Genomic DNA, 19,175 nt, shown 5'->3' on the forward strand with positions numbered 1-19,175 from the left:
GTCCTGTCCTTGCATCTTTGCACTGGTTGCCTGTTAACTTTAGGATCCAGTTCAAGGTTTTATTAATTGTTTTTAAAGTGTTTAAATGGTTTGGCACCATCTTATTTATCAGATCTTGTACAGCCTCACAGTACTTCCAGAGCACTTAGGTTATCAAACCAGCTGCTCCTGGCAGTACCTCGGTCCAGACTCTCTACTCGAGGGGACAGAGCCTTCTCAGTGGTGGCCCCAAAGCTGTGGAACAGCCTACCTTTCCAGGTTAGAGCTGCACAGTCTGTTGAGCACTTGAGTAACTCTTTTTATTTCCTAAATTGAGCTCTTACTATTCTTTTGTTGTTTTTATTTATTGTTATATTGTGTATGATGATATTGTTTTTTAATAACTGTACAGCGCTTTGGTCAACTGAGGTTGTTTTTAAATGTGCTTTATAAATAAAGCTTGACTTGACTTGACTTATACATAACAAAACCTCAGTTTTGACTGACCCCAGCCAAGAAGAGGCACTAGACCACCATTCTGTATTGTCTGCTTTCAAACACTGGGTGTCAGTGTTTGCTCAAGAAGTTTTTGTTAAAACAAGAAAATGCATGAAGACAGCTTGTGCTTATCAGTGAAAGAAAGGTTGACAATCAAAGATATACTAAAGAAAGCCTAGTTTATTGAGTACAAATTACAGGCTGTGCCTCTCCTCACACATAAAACCTCTCATACATGCAGCATCAAACAATGTGCCACCGATGCTGTTACTCTTTTTGTTAATGTAACAAAAACAGCGGACAGTAAACATTAATTTAAAGCACAGAAAGACTAGAAACGCTTCGTATGCAACACACAAAAAAAAGGAAAACCCATAACATTTCACTCTCTTTCCTTTCAGTCCACTCACCCTCACATCAAACACACCAGAGTTGAATTATTGCACATCTCATCTACAATGAAAACAAGCAATCACACGATGTTACATTTACTGCAATGTAATGAAGCATTATTGGAAAATGATAAAGAAAAGTGAACAAAATTTGCAGGAATGTGAAATTAATGAAGGACCAAGTGCAAAGAACAGGATCAGGTGATTCTCCAAAAGTACCAAAGAAAGAAAGATGACTTTTTAAACTGTTTCAAAATGTACAAAGATGATCTATTCAGAGCCGGGTCTTTTTGTATGGTGTGCCATAAGGTAGCTCATGATAAGCTACGTTTGCTTTATCTCACTGTGAGCAAACATCACTAAAGGAAAACATCTGTCCGGTCTCTGTTCTTTTTCTGCACACACACACTCTGAAGGTTAATAAGCTGTGATAGACCCACAAACAATCCATTTAACAGGGGGAACTCCCTTTAAAATGAACAACCCCTTGAATGGCACATTTCAACAGGCAGGTAGAGGGTCTCACTGTCCTGCTGTGCGGCAGATTCAGTGCATATGAACATGCAGCAGACACAACAGTTCATGTCTTTCGCACACACAATACATGTGCAAGCTGCTGTGGGCACACATCTGTTTGCATTCAGTGATTTGTTGAGGTTTGCAGGTGAACCATGTGAATGAATATTTTAATGATGTTGCAAACATGCACACTGTTTTACTGGCAGTGTTTAACTTGTCCACAGTAACACTAACAGGAACGCACTACCTTTTTTTAAACATTTCTCCTACTACTAAAATCAGTGGTTTGTTTAAGGCAAGAATTATTACATAACAAAACAGTATCTTGGTAAAAAAAAAAAAAAATGCTGGATAAGTGATCAGGTATCTTTCCTAAGCCAGCTGCGCTACCAAAGTCCATACAGGGTTCAGGTGCTTTTAAAAAAGAACATCCTAACAAAAAAGTAGATGTTATCAAGGCCTCTTTTTACACTAATCAGTTGATTTGATCCAGGCAGAACCCCCAAGTGTCTTTACAAGAGAAATCACACAATGGATGAGTCCTGGAGAATCCAAAATTTCCTGCACACTCAGAGCAGGCAGATGAGACTCTTCCCCTCCTCAATCTCCTCCTGCACCTTATCGCTTGAGGTGGCGATCTCAGCCTGCGCAGACAGCACCGCGCACAGGAATGTTGCCAGCGTTCCTCCTATTGCTGCGTAGAACGCCCAGCCAAAGGAACACAGAGATGGCATGAAGGGCGAGGCTTCCGGACCGCAGTAGCTCTTCACCTTGTCCGAACCCCAACCAGAAGGGTACAGCATGAGGCCAACCATCAGCAACAGCCCTGGAGGGAGAGACGAAACCAGGAGACGACGGGTTGAGTCACAAACATCTGAGCCTCACTGCTAAGAAGACAAACATCTCAGTGCAGCTATTAACTCTGGGACTCATCTCTGGGGAAGATCGTATCTATTTTTCAGCTGACATGTCTTTGAGTTATGCTGAGAGGAAAGACCCCTCTTCACTGATCACCTAGTCAACAGAGCTGTTAAGACAAACACACCTGATGGAGCCCTTTGTAGAAAGAAACATGTATAAAGACTGAGCTGAACCTAAAACTAGATATTGGTGTTGAACATTTGTAAACTCAGGTTGTTTCAACTTGCAAACTAAACACAGAAGCACAGAACTTCCCTTAAGGCTACGGCAAATCCACAGAAATACGCCTGCATGGACATGTAACCACTTTCATTATCTGTAACAGATCCCAATTTACTAGCATTAGCTTCAGTAGGTAGTGAGGTATGGACTTTTATATAAATTATTGAGTTTATCCAGGGCTTTACACTGCTTCTTCTGAGCTCATGACAGGAACATGTAGATGTTAAAGGATAAAAATGTTTCTTTCGTTTCAACTGGGTGATTTTAATGTTAGAGCACAGAGAAACAATATTTTTGGTGTTTTGGGGTAAAATCATAGTGTATACTTTGTACATCATATTTAATGATGGTAAATACTCAACTAATGAGAAATGCATCTTGTTTTTTAATATTATGTTACTACACATTTTTTTTAATTTAGTCTGGTTTAGTTGCAGCTTACTATAGTTTTGAAAATAACTTTATCAAACTGACAGGATTTTTTTCATTTCATTTAATAATTTCAGCAGCACTTACTATCAATCAATTAATCTTTATTTTTGTAGCGTAGTATGAGGTACTTGTCAATATTAAGTGTATTACCCACAGGGGATACCTTTCAGCACAGCCACTTTGTAGAGTGGTTGGCTGGAGAATCAGCAGGTGGAAGAACATGTACAGTATGTGTCCCATCCACGAATAGTGTACGTTTCTTCACATTAGCTAAATTATGTGGTAGAGCTGAACCCTTCTGCAGCGGTTGATAGCTTAGCTTAGCTGTCAGTTCTCCAGACGTTTTCTCAGCAAAGGTGCCGAGCTGACCGGTATCACTTGTAGGTAATACTTTTGACAAGTACCTCAAACAACCCCATTTTAAAAAATGACCTATGCCTTTAAGATTGACAGCAAAGACATTCAAATCAAAAAAGCTTGGAACAAATTGTGTTAAAGGTGACATATCACGCTTTTTTCATCAATATATATTGGTCTAAGAGGTCCCGAAAACATGTCTTTAAAGTTTGTGCTCAAAAAAACACTTTGAAATCAGATTTTGGCATGCCTGAAAAACCCTCTTCTTCAGTCCTCCTCAGAACACTCCGTTTTCTCTCTGACCACGCCCCCCCAAGGAAGTGGATGTGCCTCGGCTGTCCAGCACGTTGATCTAATGTTTACATGTTGGCTGAATATGCATGGCTGCTCTTAGATCACGTTACTTCAACCCTCTGAATCTGATCCAGAATCTGATCCTGACGGAGAGGCGCCTGTAGCAGGACCTTTCTGAAGGATTGGTCACAGATTTAGTGTTTCTTGTTGTTTTATTTCTCAGTATGTCGACGTGTGTCTTGGTACACAGCTACGTTTCACACACATTTATAGAAAGGTGAAGAAATCAAAACAGGGGCAGAATGGATTTTTTTCATTCTCGGGGGGTTTGTAGACATGCCAGGGACACATATTTCAGGTAGAGAACCATTAAAAAGTCAATTTTGCATGATATGTCACCTTTAAATTACATCTCTTCCTGTTTTTTCCTGTTTATATCTAAAGTAACCAATTAAATAAAGGCAAAATGCTGAAAGCAACAATTAAAATACAACCGATTCTTCATCCACCATTATAAACAAACACACACACACACACACATACAGATATCTGACCTGCGATGGCCTGCAGCAGTCCACAGATGTTGAACAAGCTCTTCTTCAGGATGCTCTGGAAGCACAGGCTGAAGATGGAGATACAGGCCACCACTCCCAGCACTAATGTCCCCGCAGCCAGAAACAACATGGCCCCCTGCCAGAAGCCACTGGCCACTTCTCCAAAGGTCCTAGCGTAGGGTCCGCAGCTCACGCCTACCCCTCGACTCCCGATACGTAGGCAGCGGTTGTAGAGACCAAGTGACGGTCGGTACTCCCTGGACTCCACATCCGCTCCCCCCGCACTGGGGTCCGAGCGAGGGAATCCCAGCAACCAATCAGAGCTCATGAAGGCGATGAGCTCAGCAAAGGCCACTATGATGCTGAGCAGTGTCCAGAGCATGGAGCGACATGTTACAATGACATGGCACATGGTGGAAGTCTATCTGAGATGTCAATAATACTAAGAGAAAATCTTTGAAGCCTTTTTAGGCTCTTGTAGAGGCAGAACGCTGGTATTAGAGGGTTTAAATTCCTTTCCTTACAAAGAGAAAGGTCTTGTAAGTTCCCTGTTCAGATCCAGATGTGCCGCTGATCTTATCCTCTCTGAGCAGATGTTAACCCTCCTTTCTTCTTTGATTTCCCCCTTCATTCAAGGCTCTGGTCATCTCGAACAGGCTGCTACAATGCACCGAAGCAGCTTCCCTCTGCCATAATGATGTCTGCAAAGTAAACCTGTAGAGACAGAGACAAGAAAGAGTCAGAGACACAACGTTTGTGTGAAGTGGGAGCAACTGACATGTAGGAGAAGGAAGAAAGAGAGACAGAGTTTGAGAAGAATTATTTCCCATCTAGTATGAATCATGAAGTTCAGCCTCCCACAGAGCACTACTTCACATTCACTATCAGCCAGCTGTGTGTGTACCACGAGCAACACTTCCAGATGTCCAGGATGAGTCAGACACTGTTACGACAGCTAGAAACAACAGAGCTGATTGCTCCTGTCGTCATTTGATTTGTGATTCTCTCTTTGTGAATTTGATTTTATCTATAAAATGACTGGAGCCTTGTGTGTCTCACCGCTGAGCAGCTGTCAACACGCATCGCTACGGAGCTTTGTAGCAGCATGCCACATTTGACAGTAACACACTGAACAACATGCCAGATCTTCAGTGCTGTGGCATGCACACACATGACATCCTCTGGAGCTGTAGCATTCAGCTGACTCTTTGGATCACAGTCCAAACACATGCATTTAACGCATTACAGCAAAGGTTATTGGCTTTAATGCAGCTTTTCATTATGTGACGCCAAATCAAAGGATTTGTATGATCTTTATTCAACAGCAGTCTCTTGTAACCTCTTACAGATGACATCTTCAGAGCAGTCCCATGAATGTAATGTGACTTTGTGTGAGTGTTAGAGAATTTGAGTCACTCTTTAAGTGTCTGTTTGAGTGAGTGGGTAAAGGTCCCAATCAGAGCTATTGTGAGACTGTTGCTATGTTATGGTTTAGTTGCTGTGACCACACTGGCCTCAACACAGCGGTGGTCCCGTGGGAGCACTGAGGGCCACTGATGTCATGATCCAGTGCTATGATACACTCAGGAAAATATTTAGGATCTGGTTTAGATACTGTCTCAGTGACTGTCCAAAATATATATTTTTAGATGAATTGACGAAAGTTGGAGGGCTCTAAATACTAATAATTATAATTGATAAGACTTATTTAGCACATAAAAGTATAGGACAGGAGGACAGATCAAAGGTGGGGATGGAGTAGAGGTCAAGTCTTGTAGGCTTTCTTGAAAGGTTTTGAGTTGATTTTTAAATGAGAGAAGTGAGTCAGAGTTGCCGATCTTTGGAGGGAGAGAGTTCCGGAGAGTTGGGATAGCAATAGCAAGGGCTCTGTCCCCAAGGTGCGGTGCTTGGTCTTGATGATGGGAGACAGGAGATTGGCATCTGAGGATCTCAGATGACGTGTGGCATTTGAACAGGTCGGTCAGGTATTAGGGGGTGAGGTTATTTTTTAGGGATTTGTAGATTAAGAGCGAGATTCAGTGCCAGTGAAGGTGATGAAGGATGGGTGTGAATCGAGCTAACTGGGCAGCTGAGCTCTGAACATATTGGAGTTTAAAAACGAGATGGTGTAAGTTTGATTTGCAGATTTGAAGCTTTCCTTAAGTTTGATAAGTTATGAAAACTGAAAGTGTTATTGCAATATTTTAAACCATTGTATCACTTTCTACTGAAACAATAAACCCTTTGAGCTGTTAATAGCGAGTTTATATATCATCCAAAGTAACAGGATAATTATCTTTTGCATCATTTCAATGTAATTCTTCAAATATGTGAATACCATCAACACTTTTTCATTCACTTCACTGTATGTCACCAGTGACCCCTACAATGTGTTTCCAAATCTGGCAGCATTTTTTTTGCATGGCTGGACACCACTGGAGCTAAAAGAGAAGTAAACTGGGCGAGGCCACACTCCAAAAACGTCAGCAGTCTGTGAAAGTTATGAAATAAATGATAAATCATGCTTCTGCTTGGTCCAGTACATCTATTACTTCCACATAAGGGAAGGAAAGCTTGTTGATCACATAAGAGGAGACTATTTTATCATGCTATGGCTCTAATTCCTGCTGAATGTGTCACTTTGTCTGTGATGAATAGTTAAGCCCACAAACATTTATCAAGAGCTGTAAGTCACTGGGATATCCCGGGGGGAATAAATGTGGTATTCGGTCATAACCTCCCCGCCAGCCTCCATTTGGGATGCTAAATCATCCCACCACATCTGTAGAGAATGAATGCTGATATGATCTGAGTTGGTTCAAAACACTTCAGCCATTTCCCAAGCTACAAAATAAGAGCATTATCTCATGCAGCTAAAAAAGCTGACAGATTCATACGAGGTGCGGGCAGAACTGGGTCACAATAACAAAGTCACAAGCATGACAACATCTGAAGAGGAGGTATGAGATTTGAAACACTTCAGATGAGGGTGTGATTCAGTTCAGCGGTATTCTGCTGTGTTTTCAGTTCACGGTTGTGTTCTCAAGTAGTTCTGCATGTTATGCTCCGTGTGAATGATTGTGCTTTGTCTTGAGCCCGACAGTGATGCCTATCTGTTACATTCCCAACTTCATCTTAACTTTGAATTTCAGAGGAACGTTTTTTCTCTTTCTACAAATTGGAATCCTAATTACAGATTACATGAACCCTTGGCCACAGTACACTGTCTACATATAATTACACAGCTTGAAGATAAACTCAGAGAGAGCATTTCAACTGAGCTGACTGAAAATATAGACACAGGATAAAGCAGCAACCCTACTATTCATAGTCTGCCAAAAAGGAAATGGCAGAGATAAACAGGAAGCAAACAGGAAGCATCAGTGTGAGTGAAACAGCTCCTGAAGCAAAGATATGCACTGTGAGGATGAGTAAACTTATCTTTCTTTTTAATCTAAACCGTCACATATATTTCTGAAAATGTAACGACATATTTATTTATAAGTTTGGTTTCTCTTCCAGGGAGAAACCAAAGAATAAAGGTAAGTTTTATAGTGCGATATTACAAGTGTTTGAGAAGGGTTTACACTATTCAGTATAGGCCTTGAGTTTCTTCCAGGCATTGTTATACATAACATTTTGTATCAAAGTTTCCACTCTCCTGTACTTACAGGTTTCACATTAAAGCACTCACTCAGCCTGACTCACCATACAGGCTGTTTTAGCTCTATTTAAAGCAGCCACTGTGCATCCTGAATAAGTACACATGTAATTATAGATGTGTTAAGCATGTATCTTTGTATATCCATGTTTGTTTGCACAGTTTGAGCAACCCTGGCTATGGTCCTGGCTACTTTGATTTACAGTCTTCTGTTGGCAGATGATTATAGTCCACCGGGGCCAAGCGCGCTGCTGTCAGTTAAGACGACAATGCCCTCAAATTAGCAGCTCTGTCTCTTTAAACCACAGGGATGGAGGCTAAACATACCTTGTCGATGCAGTCAGGAGGCACCTTGTGTGATCTGCACCAGTTCTTACTGGAAATCTGTTCACTCATACCTCATCACGGCTCTGTGTAGTGTCACTGGGAGGGAGACGAAGACGCGAAGGGACTTTTTTGAAAGTGGGTTGAACGGGAGAGTGTTTTGAGGAAGTGTGTAGTTCTTTTTCTTTCTTTTTTTTTCTGATAATGATGTTAAACATTCAAAGACAGGCTTAAAGGCGTAGTCATGTGCAGAGATTTGTTGTGGCTAAAACAAAACACTATTTATTCTAACCCGGCACCTCTGTTTACAACTGGATTTGATAGTAAAAATAGAAAATGGTGTACATCAAAACAGACAGACAAATAAATAAATTAAAAGGTAACGGCATTACTATAATAAACGTGCAATGACTAGTCCTCTGTTGGCGTTACTTCTTATCAACAACAACAATCTAAACTCAGGGGCAGCCTGAGTATATACTGTCTTTTTGTGTTCATGTGAGGGTGTGTGTACGTGCTGCAATATAGAAAGGTCACTACATCCTGAAACTGATTAATACTTTCCGCTTGTTTGCTGTTTTTTGAACTGACTTCTGGGAAAGTGCTTTAGCAGCACTTCCTTGGCAAGGTCAAGCTTCTCAGTGTGTTCATGTGAGTGCTGAAGGAGAAGTATTTTACACTTCACGGCACATGAGACTCAGAAATATGACTTATTCATAACCCTGCTATGATCAAGGTGAGAGGTCTCTCCCTCCCTGTGCCTTTTGATAGATATCTATGTTGTTCAAAGTGTAAGATCTTCGTTCCTGCTGCTCTCTGTGTGCTTGTGGAGTTCTCTGTCATAGATATGTATCATCACCAGCACTGACAGATCACGGGGTCTTTGGCTTCTTTCCTGGGTCCTGCGTGACACTGACTTTGACTGATGATACATTAGATATGCTACAAGATGAAAGCGGTTATTCTTGCATCTGATCTGGACCTGCTTATTCCCTCCTGATAGAAACAAAGCCTGCCACACAGGATTACATGCATGCAGTGAGAACCTGAAGCCAACTTACACACACTTCTCCAAGCCTTCATTCGGCGAGCCAACAGGAACAGTCGCCTTGCTGCTATGATACAAACTTTAGTTCATGGAATTTACCCGTGGGCCGGCAGCCAGCCATGTGGACTGCATGTTTGGCTGTTAAGACCTGTTGGCCAAGCAGCCTCTAAGCTCAATAAAACTTCTACTAATAAAGCCAAACATCAGATTGAGCCGAGACCTTTCACTGCCTCAGACAAAGCAGTGAAAACGAGGCATATGTGGGTCAGTCAGTTGGCCGTTAGATAGAGGAGGCGGCCGGGCTGTAAATCTGGAGTAATTGCTCTGAGATATCAGCAAAGGGCTCTGGTAGCATGCCAAGGTGCTGAGGTAATGAGTCCTGACCACTGTAGTCTGTCGTAGAGGGTGAAAGTGAATGAGGAATGAAAGTGGGTGGTTGAAAGATCCAAAGCACAGTTGACCCAGATTGTTCTACAAAGGAAAGGTTAGACACAGACAGTGGAGTTTGCAAGAAAAAATTCCATTAATGGACATGGATTTAAATATTGTGAAAGACATCAGCACTGCTTCTGTTTCTCTAGAGCCCCCCTTAACATATGAACTGAACTCCTGAAAATGTCCTGATTCCACCCAGGTGTGCTGAATTTGAGAATGCAAATGTCCGGATCTGCTGCTCTAGACCTAGAACAGACATTTCTCTCTAACAGCCTGCTAGTACCAGTCTATGTACGGTTAAGGTTAGCTAATGTGGAGCACAGACACAACAAATGATCTGCATTACAGGGCTACAATGATAAAAGTGTTAATAACTTGTTTAATAGACTAGTAATTCTCCCTAATATTAACCCAAAAATAGTCACCACATAGAGGCATCCCCCTTCTCCCTAACTTAAACCAAACAGACTTTTTCTAGTAGTTACAAAGAGTTAAAAAAAAAAAAATGTTTCCTATTGTATAGTGCATGTAAGTCATGTAAATGTCAGGACTTGAATGTCTGAAAAACATCTGCACATTGACCAGACTTCATGTGTGAAAGACGGCTCTGATGAGTATGAGTGTCCTCAGCTTTAAAGAGTGAATTTGAGCAGGTGGATCACCCACTCAGATCAGATGACTCCCCCTGTTGATCTGGCCCACGAAGGACTCCATTAGCTCATTTTTCTTAACTCACACATCCTGGACCAGAAACCTCAAACCAAGGCAATCTGTTCCCCATGCTCCAGAGTCTGCTCTGACCATGCATCTGGACCAGCAAGTAGGAATGCCCTCAAACCAGAAACCACAAAGAGGCACCATCTTTAAGGCTACACAGCTACCCAAACAAGATGTGGACAATCAGAGGCCGCCGATGACGCTCTAACTTCCCTCTGTGCTTCCAAGAATCAGGAAAATAAGAAACCCCAGGAGATATGAAACTTGTATGATAACAGTCGGTGTCGGGCAGGACCAAACATATCCCTCATTCATAAAAGAATGCAAGCTGTGGAGCTCTAGGGGACGTGAGGGAGAGTGAAGCAAGTTAGCTTGAATACTGAACAGACACGATGCAAATACTTGAACATATCACGCCCTCAACTCCCAATTTCCCAATCAAGAGAAATTTAAGGAAAGGCTCTGATCTGAATGCTTATCAAGACTCTGTTGCAGCAGGCAGAGTGATGTAATAACAGAGGGCAAGCCATAACATCAGCAGGGAGAGAGACGCCCATTCCCCTGCAGCAATAACTTGTAAATCTTCATCACAGCTCACTTTTATCAACTGAACAACAGCCACAGATCCACACCAAGCTCTCTTTGCCCCCAAGCTGTATAAAAAAGCAGATTTAAGAGCTTGTGAAACCCAAACCATGTGAGGAAAAGAGAGAACAAGGCCTTTCAGGAGAAGAAAGGAATGGGAGAATGTACACACAACACTAATGAGCTGTACATAATGCCCCCCTTGGATTGTCACACCTTAACCTGTAGCCTTAAGGAGACAAATTTCCACCTGCTTTCACAGCATGCTTCATGCCTCTGACAGGAGAGATAGCAAAAGAGTGAGTCATGCAAACATACAAAGAGAACAAGCACAAAGACCAGCTCAGTTTCTTTGGTTTGAAAGAGGCTTTCTCAATCAACCCTCACAGATATTACGAAACAAACCAAGCTTCTGTCTTCAAGAACTCTGTCTCGCTAACCATAACCATGTGAGCCACCGCTTTTGTAGCTGTCCATAAACAGTGAATGAAAGAGTTACAAACTGAGAAGAAGTTTTCCCATGGATCTGCACTCACCACAACTTGTTACTGCAGCCAGTGAAGATGGCTGTCTTCAAAAGCATGTTTAGTGCTCCAGAGTTAGTTCAGATTTATTTTCTACGGGCCTAAATCCGGCACTTTAAAACAATTCAAGCTGTTAGAAGCTGTTAAGTTTAATCCCCTGACTGCAAAGAGAAGAAATGTCAAAAAAGGTCTAACTTTTGAATACAAGCAGGGGGCTGAGGTTTCAAAGACAATAGGAGGCCACAAAAATGTACATAAAAGGTCAACATCCAGAAGCCCTCCAACAGTGTGCAGAAACAGTACTTTACTGATGCAAAAAAACAACAACAAACACACACTCCAAAAGGCATGAAAGGTGCCAGCCTGTGCTCAGTCGCCTGTGAAATAACTGCATCAAAACGCATGACTTCCCCTGTGAAAAGTATCAGCCAAGCTCATTTGAGTGCATGTGTTTGTGTGTGCGCCAAAAAAGCCCTGAATAAGTACCGGCCCTCTTCATCTGGTGTGACTCAACTCAACAAAGGCTGCACAAAGACCTGCCGACAGCGGCCTCCTTCACTCACTCTTTTAGCTCTCAAAGACATGCCACCGTTGGCCCAGAATTCACTCCCTCCTTCTCCAAGACAGGCTGCTGTGGCCCCTAACCTATTCAATCTGTGCAGCACCCCCTGCCCCTCACTCCCCATGCTGACTCGGAGGTGGCCCCACAGTTTCTGACGCACAAAGCCCCTCAGTGACCCTCACATTTCACTCACACAAAGACAGGAATGACACGGCCTCGCTCTGCTCCCTCCTCACTCCTTGGGCTGTCTCGTGTGTTTCTGCAAAGATGATGGATGCACAAACAAACTTCTTCTGGCTTTTTCCTTCTAAACAACTCTACACTGCCTCCTTTACAGTAATGTTAGGACCACACAGAACTTTATTTTACTGAAGATATTGCATCACTTTTAAGAATAATTGGAATTTCAACCTCTCAGGGCAACACATTTTTTTTTTGTAAATTGCATGTGAGTTATAAAACCTTGTTACTGGTGCATTCACTGATGTTCCCTTATCAAAAAAGCCCTTTTCATATTACCAGGTCAAAGCACGATCTTTACATCCTTGTAATGTCTCAACTTCATGAATGTCACAGAGGCATAATGGTGAGATATGGTTATCACACCTCTGTGCCCACATCCGTGGTAGTAACAGGCGTTACAATGTGTGTGAATGTGTCTCTCATGCTTCTGCAATGCCTTAATTTTATTTTGAAATCACACACTGGGGCACCAATATTGTCCCACTGCAGGATCAATATTAAAGCACAAGGACATAATGATGTTAGATCTTTGTTATGGTGCTGTTGCAGACTCGCAATATGAAAAGGGCTTAAGATGACAGTGGGTTGCTATCTGCACTGTAAAACATTGAAAGAGAATTACAAGTCTGGGTCAAGCGGCAACCTCCGGTCTGAAAATATGAGTCCAATGCGGTAGTGCTAAAAACTGCAGTTCATCGAAGATCCGTTTGAGGCTGGCTCCGGAAGTACCGGAAACCACATACACACCAATTCAAAAAATACGATCTTTACAGTAGAAATAAACATGTTTACAGCCTGGTACAAAAGACGAGTGTAGTCTGGATAGCTCATTTCTTGATCTGCTCTCACTGTATGGGGGTGAATTTTTTTCTAACACGGCAATTTCAAAGATATTGAGATTACAAGTTTTCCAATGAGAGGCACAGCTGACTTGATTGACAGGCGGGAACACTGTAGCTGTTGGCTAGGAGGCTCAAAGCCCGCCTCTTTACGTCACAGCTGCCAGACAGCAGCACTAATGATGCCACAGACGATTGGCCTCAAAACGGCGCTTCAGAAACAGATGGGTGACATCACAGATCCTACGTCCATATTTTACACAGTCTATGGCCCGGTAGCTAGTAGGCCAAGCAATTTAAGCAAACATCCCCTAGAGTGGCTATAGTCCTCACTCCCGGGCAACACCCATTGCTGCAAGTCTTCCTCACTACCTACTCCTCACATTACCTGTCTCTCTTTAGCTTACCTATGTAATAAATGCACAAGATGCAAGGAAAAAGTACTATGGCACAAGTTAGCCCGTGAGAACAGTTGTGTTGAATGTTAGTATATCCAGCTGTGTTGCTGCTACCACTGTTTAAATGTCAAATTATCCATTAAGTGTGGCTTAAAATTTGCAAGCTCATTTGTTTACCCTGGGGGGTTTCAGCGTAAAACAGTGGCTGCCTGGGAAGTAACGAATTCAACAAAATATGGGCTAACTGTTGCAGCAAAGTTTACCTGATACATATACAGATGTCCTTTCAGATTTTTGGGGTCTTCTTAGTGTTTTCCCCCAAATCTTCTTCTCATAAACCTTCAAACTTCTTCACAGACTCACTCACTGCTGCAGATGATCACAACACAAAGAGGACACTTGAGTAACCAATCTGTCTCCCTTAAACTTACAGATCATTTTGACATACAGCTGCAATATCGTTCTGCATTTGCTGAGCACACTTCTCACTAAATCACCCTTTGCTATCACCTTCACACTGCTAATATGCAACAAGTTTGCACTTGTTATCTGGAGGTTGTCTAAACTAGGCTGAGAAGGCAGGTTAGGGCAATCACACTAAAAGCACTACACCTCTATAAAGTAAGTCCTGGAATCTGTTGAACATTAAGTGTGGATGGTTTGTAACACTGTGAAGGATTCTGAGCTGATGGTGGTGATCCCCTCCTCTCATCAACGCTCTACAGTTTGTCCTTGAACTCAGCTAGAATAAACACAGAGCGTTTTCCTGGTTTTGTTTAGTTTATGATGTAGTACCACTTCCCCCCTCTCTCTGAGCAGTGTGTGTCAGGCACAGAGCTCCATGGGTGGCTCTCACATACAGATGGACCTCCTCCTCCTCCTCTTTCTCCTCACTGGACCTCAAGGACATGAGGTTGTGGTGGACGGAGAAGGGGAAGGCATGAGTCGTGGTGTGAACATGTGTGAATAACAGATTAAGGAATAAAAACAATACCAAAGGAGGATAATAAGAGGGTAGGCTTTTTATAGAGGTGTGGATGTGCTGTGAAGTCGAACCAGATGTTGTCATTTTTATATGCAGTCATCTTTTGAATACAGTGCATGAATACTTTCCTAGCTTCTGCTCTTTATATAAAGCCACCTTTATATAATTGTTGTTTTTATGTAGGCTACTTTTTTTTCAATTTGTTGTCTGTGTTTATAGATGTATGTGTCCATTAAAGAAAACTAATTGCAATGAAAATCTGGAGTCAAATTCCTTGCAGTTGTGCAGATATCAGACCAATGAAACCATTTCTGATTCACATTCTGATCCAGATGTTACACCTGAACACACGTGAAGTGTGCAACTAGATATCTAAAATAAAGCTACACTATGCAAAGATGCTGTTGCCTCTCCCAGATCACATCTCTTTAAGAACTGTTAAAATAGAAACATTCAGACGCCTTGTTATGATATGCTAAAAGCCCGTGCTATCTAACTAAAAGAAACAGAAATGAGCTCAAAGAAGATGTTAGATTAGCTATGACATTAGCTCAAGACTTCTTGCTAGTAAGTCAAAACAAGAAGTGTTTCATTATTTCAGCGACAGGATTCAAAGTAACACAGACACGTTTGAATTCAGTCGTTATGTTTGACCGTCTTGTACTCACGTATAGTCAAAGTGTGTGTTCCGTGGTGTGTTCAGCAGCTGTCCTTTGTTTTTGAAACCCTGCTTCTGTTCCCGGTGCAGCCGAGCTTGACTTTCCAGACACTCATTCAGAAACTCAACTTTCTTCAGGACCTTATTCCTCCTACTCTCCCTCACACTTAAAGCCGTCCCACTAACATCTGACGTCGTGCTTTCTCCTCTTTTCTCTCCTCCCTCCCCCTTTTCCCTTCCCCCATTCCGTTTGTCAAAGACAGAAGAAGTGGAGGAGAAGTTGCAGAGCTGATGAGAAACGTGATGACGAGTTCCTGGATTCGGCCACTTCTCTTCCCATAAACTCCTCTAATACAGGGGTTCCCAAAGTGTGGGTCGGGACCCCCTGGGGGGTCGCGACAATCACGAGGTGCATGAGAACCATAATAATAATAGAAAGTACCTTAGCCACATCTTTATGACTTCTTGCAAATGTTGGGCTTCATTTATATTTAATCAGATTTTTCAACATCCAAATCCAATAAACCTTCCTCAGCTGTGAAGTAGAGAAAGCAAACTGAACTTTGAGCAAAAGCAGCTTCTCAGTGCCAGACAAACATATTTCATTACTTTCTAAATGTTGTGCTTTTCTGCAGCAAGTTCTGTTGGATCTGTTTATAAGATAAATGAGGTATATCTGCAAGGATAAAATAGCATTCATGTTTGACAAACACTCCAAAATCCCTGCAGTAAATAAGAGTTTGACGGTGCTTATCCTGTGTAGATTTTGTTGAGACTATGAGAAATTACAACTCGCAAAGATTTCATAATACTTCAGGATTGGTGGTCTACTTGAAACCACTGATCCAATTTATTTTTTTTAATGTTTGGCATGCCTCGCTGTGATTTTTCAGGCTCCCCCATCCCATGTTTGGCAGTGTTTGTGACCATGCAACCTAAACATTTTGAGTTCCCCCACACTGGTGTTTACTGCTGCATTCTTGCTTCATGTTGTTTCTGTTATTATCTATACAAACCTAACTTTTAAAAAAGCACTGACTCCTCTTCTTAGCCTGTCAACAGTGGTCCTATTTCCTATCTGGGATGCTGCAGTGGGAGTTTGCTAAGTGTGGGCCTTCACTGCCCTCCTGCCCTCAGACCTCATACTCTGCAGTCTGTCTCCTTGCTCACATGACGCCTCACTTCTCCACTGTATCATTTGGTTGTGCTCTGCCTCCATGACTTCCTCTTTCCACACTAGACCAGTCTGTGTGTGTCGTCTTGGTGAGAACACCGTGGGAGGCAGCGATGTCTGTAAATAGATAAGTGTGGTCAAGACAGCTCCAGTCCCAGAGGCAGGAGGATGTTCTTTTTAATGCAAGGCATCTTCATGGGAAACTTTAGGGTGGACTCAGGAAACACTGGGATGATGATGCTGATGATGATTGGGTTTAACGGTTAGTGGCTGTGGGGAGGAAGTTGAAGAAATGATGCCATGATGATGAGTGTAGTAGCATAAGTTTAGATGTGTGTGTGAGAAAACACAGGCTGATGTAATTGTGTTAATTGCAGTAAGGCTTTAAACATATCGTTATTATAACTACCATCAGATAAATCATATCAGAATATTAAAAACAAATCCATAAAAAGGTTAATTGTCACTGCAAAGAAAGCATTTGTACTTTAATTGAATCAGTATGCAAAGTTTTAGGAGTATAAAGCGGCGGCACATAGGTGTTTTCAGGTAGTATGAAATGCTTCAATGTATTTGAAGAATATACGAAGTGAACTTTAAAAACAAAGCTGGATATATATTATAAATCAGTGGTTTCCTTTCTTAGGAAAAGTACCCATAGATTATCTGAGGAGCTGTTTGGATGTTTAATGGGATGGAAAGGGAGAAATTAGTAGAAAGGGAGAAGTTTGTGTTCATTTGTTTGGACTTTTGTCTCATAGTTCTCGCAAAACAGTTCTTTTCTCAGAAAGGGGAAAATGGACACACTTAGTTTTTTTCTTTGATGATATCATCTCAAGATCAGGAGTTTTGTTGTTGGGAGAAAATTAACTTTTTTAACTATAGCAGTAGAAGATGATCAACCTGTCCCCCAGAGATAAACACATTGGTTCTTCACATCACTTATTTGGTTGATTACAGATCAACTATCCAATAATATCATCTCAGAAGCAGCATCGATTAGTGCATTATATCACATTGTTTTTGGTCGACAGTAAAAACAGTATCAGCTATTCTTGGTTTCCTTGGCACTTTGTCTTTTTGCTGTCACAGTTAACAACTAGCATGTAAGCTAATGGAGCTAGATCCTAATCTGCTAGCTATTCCATATGAAATTGGTTGAGAACAAAACAGAGCTAAAAGCCTTATTTTCAGCAGATGGACATAACCACGGCTGGATCTCCCTTGACTTGCTTTTTATGGACTGCTGTTTTTGACCTTAAGGGAACGTGTTTGATCAGTTCCCTCTAAGGACGTGATCATTTCGTCAACGATTGAACGTCATCACCCTCACAAGTCGATACTGGAATTAGTAGTCATTCGGACAAACGATTAATATTTTTACTACTATTAGCCTGAACTGACAGTCACATGTTCTGTCACAGTTGTAATGCAGCCACCTGCCACTAGTCAGGGCTGTAGCTTCAAAATACCATTCATTTAGTTGAAAAAGGTCTCCACAGTCAGCACAACACACAGTGAAACTCCTCACAGTGCATTTAACCAGACAGAACTTCACTTTTATCTTTAATATCATCAAAGTAAAAAAAAAGTTTGAATCAGATTGATTTCCACATTTTTTTCATTTAAAAGAAATGTATCTTCTACAAGCTTGTGTTGTTTTCACATTCTTGTAGTGCCAATCCTTGAAGACAGATACCAGCCAATTAGGGGTTAAAATGCTTTGGTCCGGTGAGGTAAACATGAACACACAGTTGGTAGCATTGTGGTGAAAGAGAAAGGAGAATGCATAATTTCCATTTTGTTTTGTAGGGATTTCCCAGTAGTGTATGATTTGATGTTGGAAATGAGGTCATACACTTGTGAAATAAGGTACGGCCTAAAGGTGACACCATACATTGGAGCCACAAAAACACAGTGTAGAAGAACATAACCAAGGAATTAGATCACTGAGAGAGAGAAAATAGACACTGCTGGGACTAGCCACGCATGAGCACAGTCATGATTTAATAAAAAAGCAAAAGCTCTGATGTCTCTGCATTGGCCAAAGAAACAGTTTCACCATGACGATGAGTTAAGTTGTACCTTATTGCATGTAAAAACAAAAAAAAGTCATTTAACACGACTCATGAGCGGGCACACAAACATAATCATCTTGTGTGTGGACTTTGAAACAAGCATACTTTGGCTCATATTAGCTTTATAAATATTTGGACTCTTTGCTTATCCAAATTGTATTTATATGACTAACCTGTTTCCAGTAATCACATCATATTAATCAACCTGCAGACACAAGCAATGAACTAATGCACTAAAGCTTCAAATCACATTAGGAAATAAAACCAAACTACACTTTCCAGAGTTTCGGTGCTCTCTATTTCGCCAAAGTAAACAGGACTCTTGGATGCAGGTGATTTCAGGAATTGTGTTTGGATGACACGGCTGTGGTTGCTAACAAACAAGAGAACAACACACACCAGCTAACTCTGATTAGTACTTGAATTTTGAGTTTATTCCTCAGGCATTAGTTCATTTTGTGATTTTATGCAGGAGAAAAAAAAGACAGCTTTGTTTTTTGAATCAAGGATCTGCTCTCAGCAGTCATTTAATCTCCATGTTTCATGTAAAAATCTAGGCTTTAATTGGACCCACCTGGCTAACAGCGGCATGTCCAGACTTTTTAGACTGGGGTGTCCCAACTGAGGCTCTGCAGGGCTGGCAGTACATATGTGCAGACACCCGTGAATTGATGACATGTACTTACCCTTCCTATCCTTACTAAATGGTCTACTTTAACTACGGACATTTAAGTTTCATTCATGAATGTTATGTTCTCTATATGTTTTCAAACTAA

The 19,175-nt window shown here is 41.5% G+C and overlaps 1 protein-coding gene across 2 annotated transcripts; it reads right to left on the bottom strand.

Moving 5' to 3' along the window:
• Window positions 1-637: 637 nt before the first annotated feature.
• On the bottom strand, window positions 638-15,457 carry LOC117818271 (LHFPL tetraspan subfamily member 2a protein-like). Of its 2 annotated transcripts, none has more exons than XM_034691051.1 (3): window positions 15,158-15,457; window positions 4,169-4,882; window positions 638-2,214 (listed from the first exon to the last, which is right to left on the bottom strand). In XM_034691051.1, exons 2-3 carry the CDS (start codon window positions 4,578-4,580, stop codon window positions 1,958-1,960), a joined length of 669 nt encoding a protein of 222 aa, XP_034546942.1. In that variant the 5' UTR covers window positions 4,581-4,882; window positions 15,158-15,457; the 3' UTR covers window positions 638-1,957. The 2 variants fall into 2 exon arrangements, with proteins under 2 accessions (XP_034546942.1, XP_034546943.1); XM_034691052.1 differs by lacking the exon at window positions 15,158-15,457 and adding an exon at window positions 8,157-8,282.
• Window positions 15,458-19,175: the final 3,718 nt, after the last annotated feature.

Source organism: Notolabrus celidotus, chromosome 9, assembly GCF_009762535.1.
Source record: "Notolabrus celidotus isolate fNotCel1 chromosome 9, fNotCel1.pri, whole genome shotgun sequence".
Taxonomy (NCBI): domain Eukaryota; kingdom Metazoa; phylum Chordata; class Actinopteri; order Labriformes; family Labridae; genus Notolabrus; species Notolabrus celidotus.

What these genes read in the sequence shown, in the direction of transcription:
- LOC117818271 (XM_034691051.1), bottom strand. Translation starts at nt 4,580, where the DNA reads ATGTGCCATGTCATTGTAACATGTCGCTCCATGCTCTGGACACTGCTC. An exon ending in ACTGCTGCAGGCCATCGCAG is followed by an intron (nt 2,215 to 4,168) that starts GTCAGATATCTG and finishes CTCTCCCTCCAG; the next exon opens with GGCTGTTGCTGATGGTTGGC.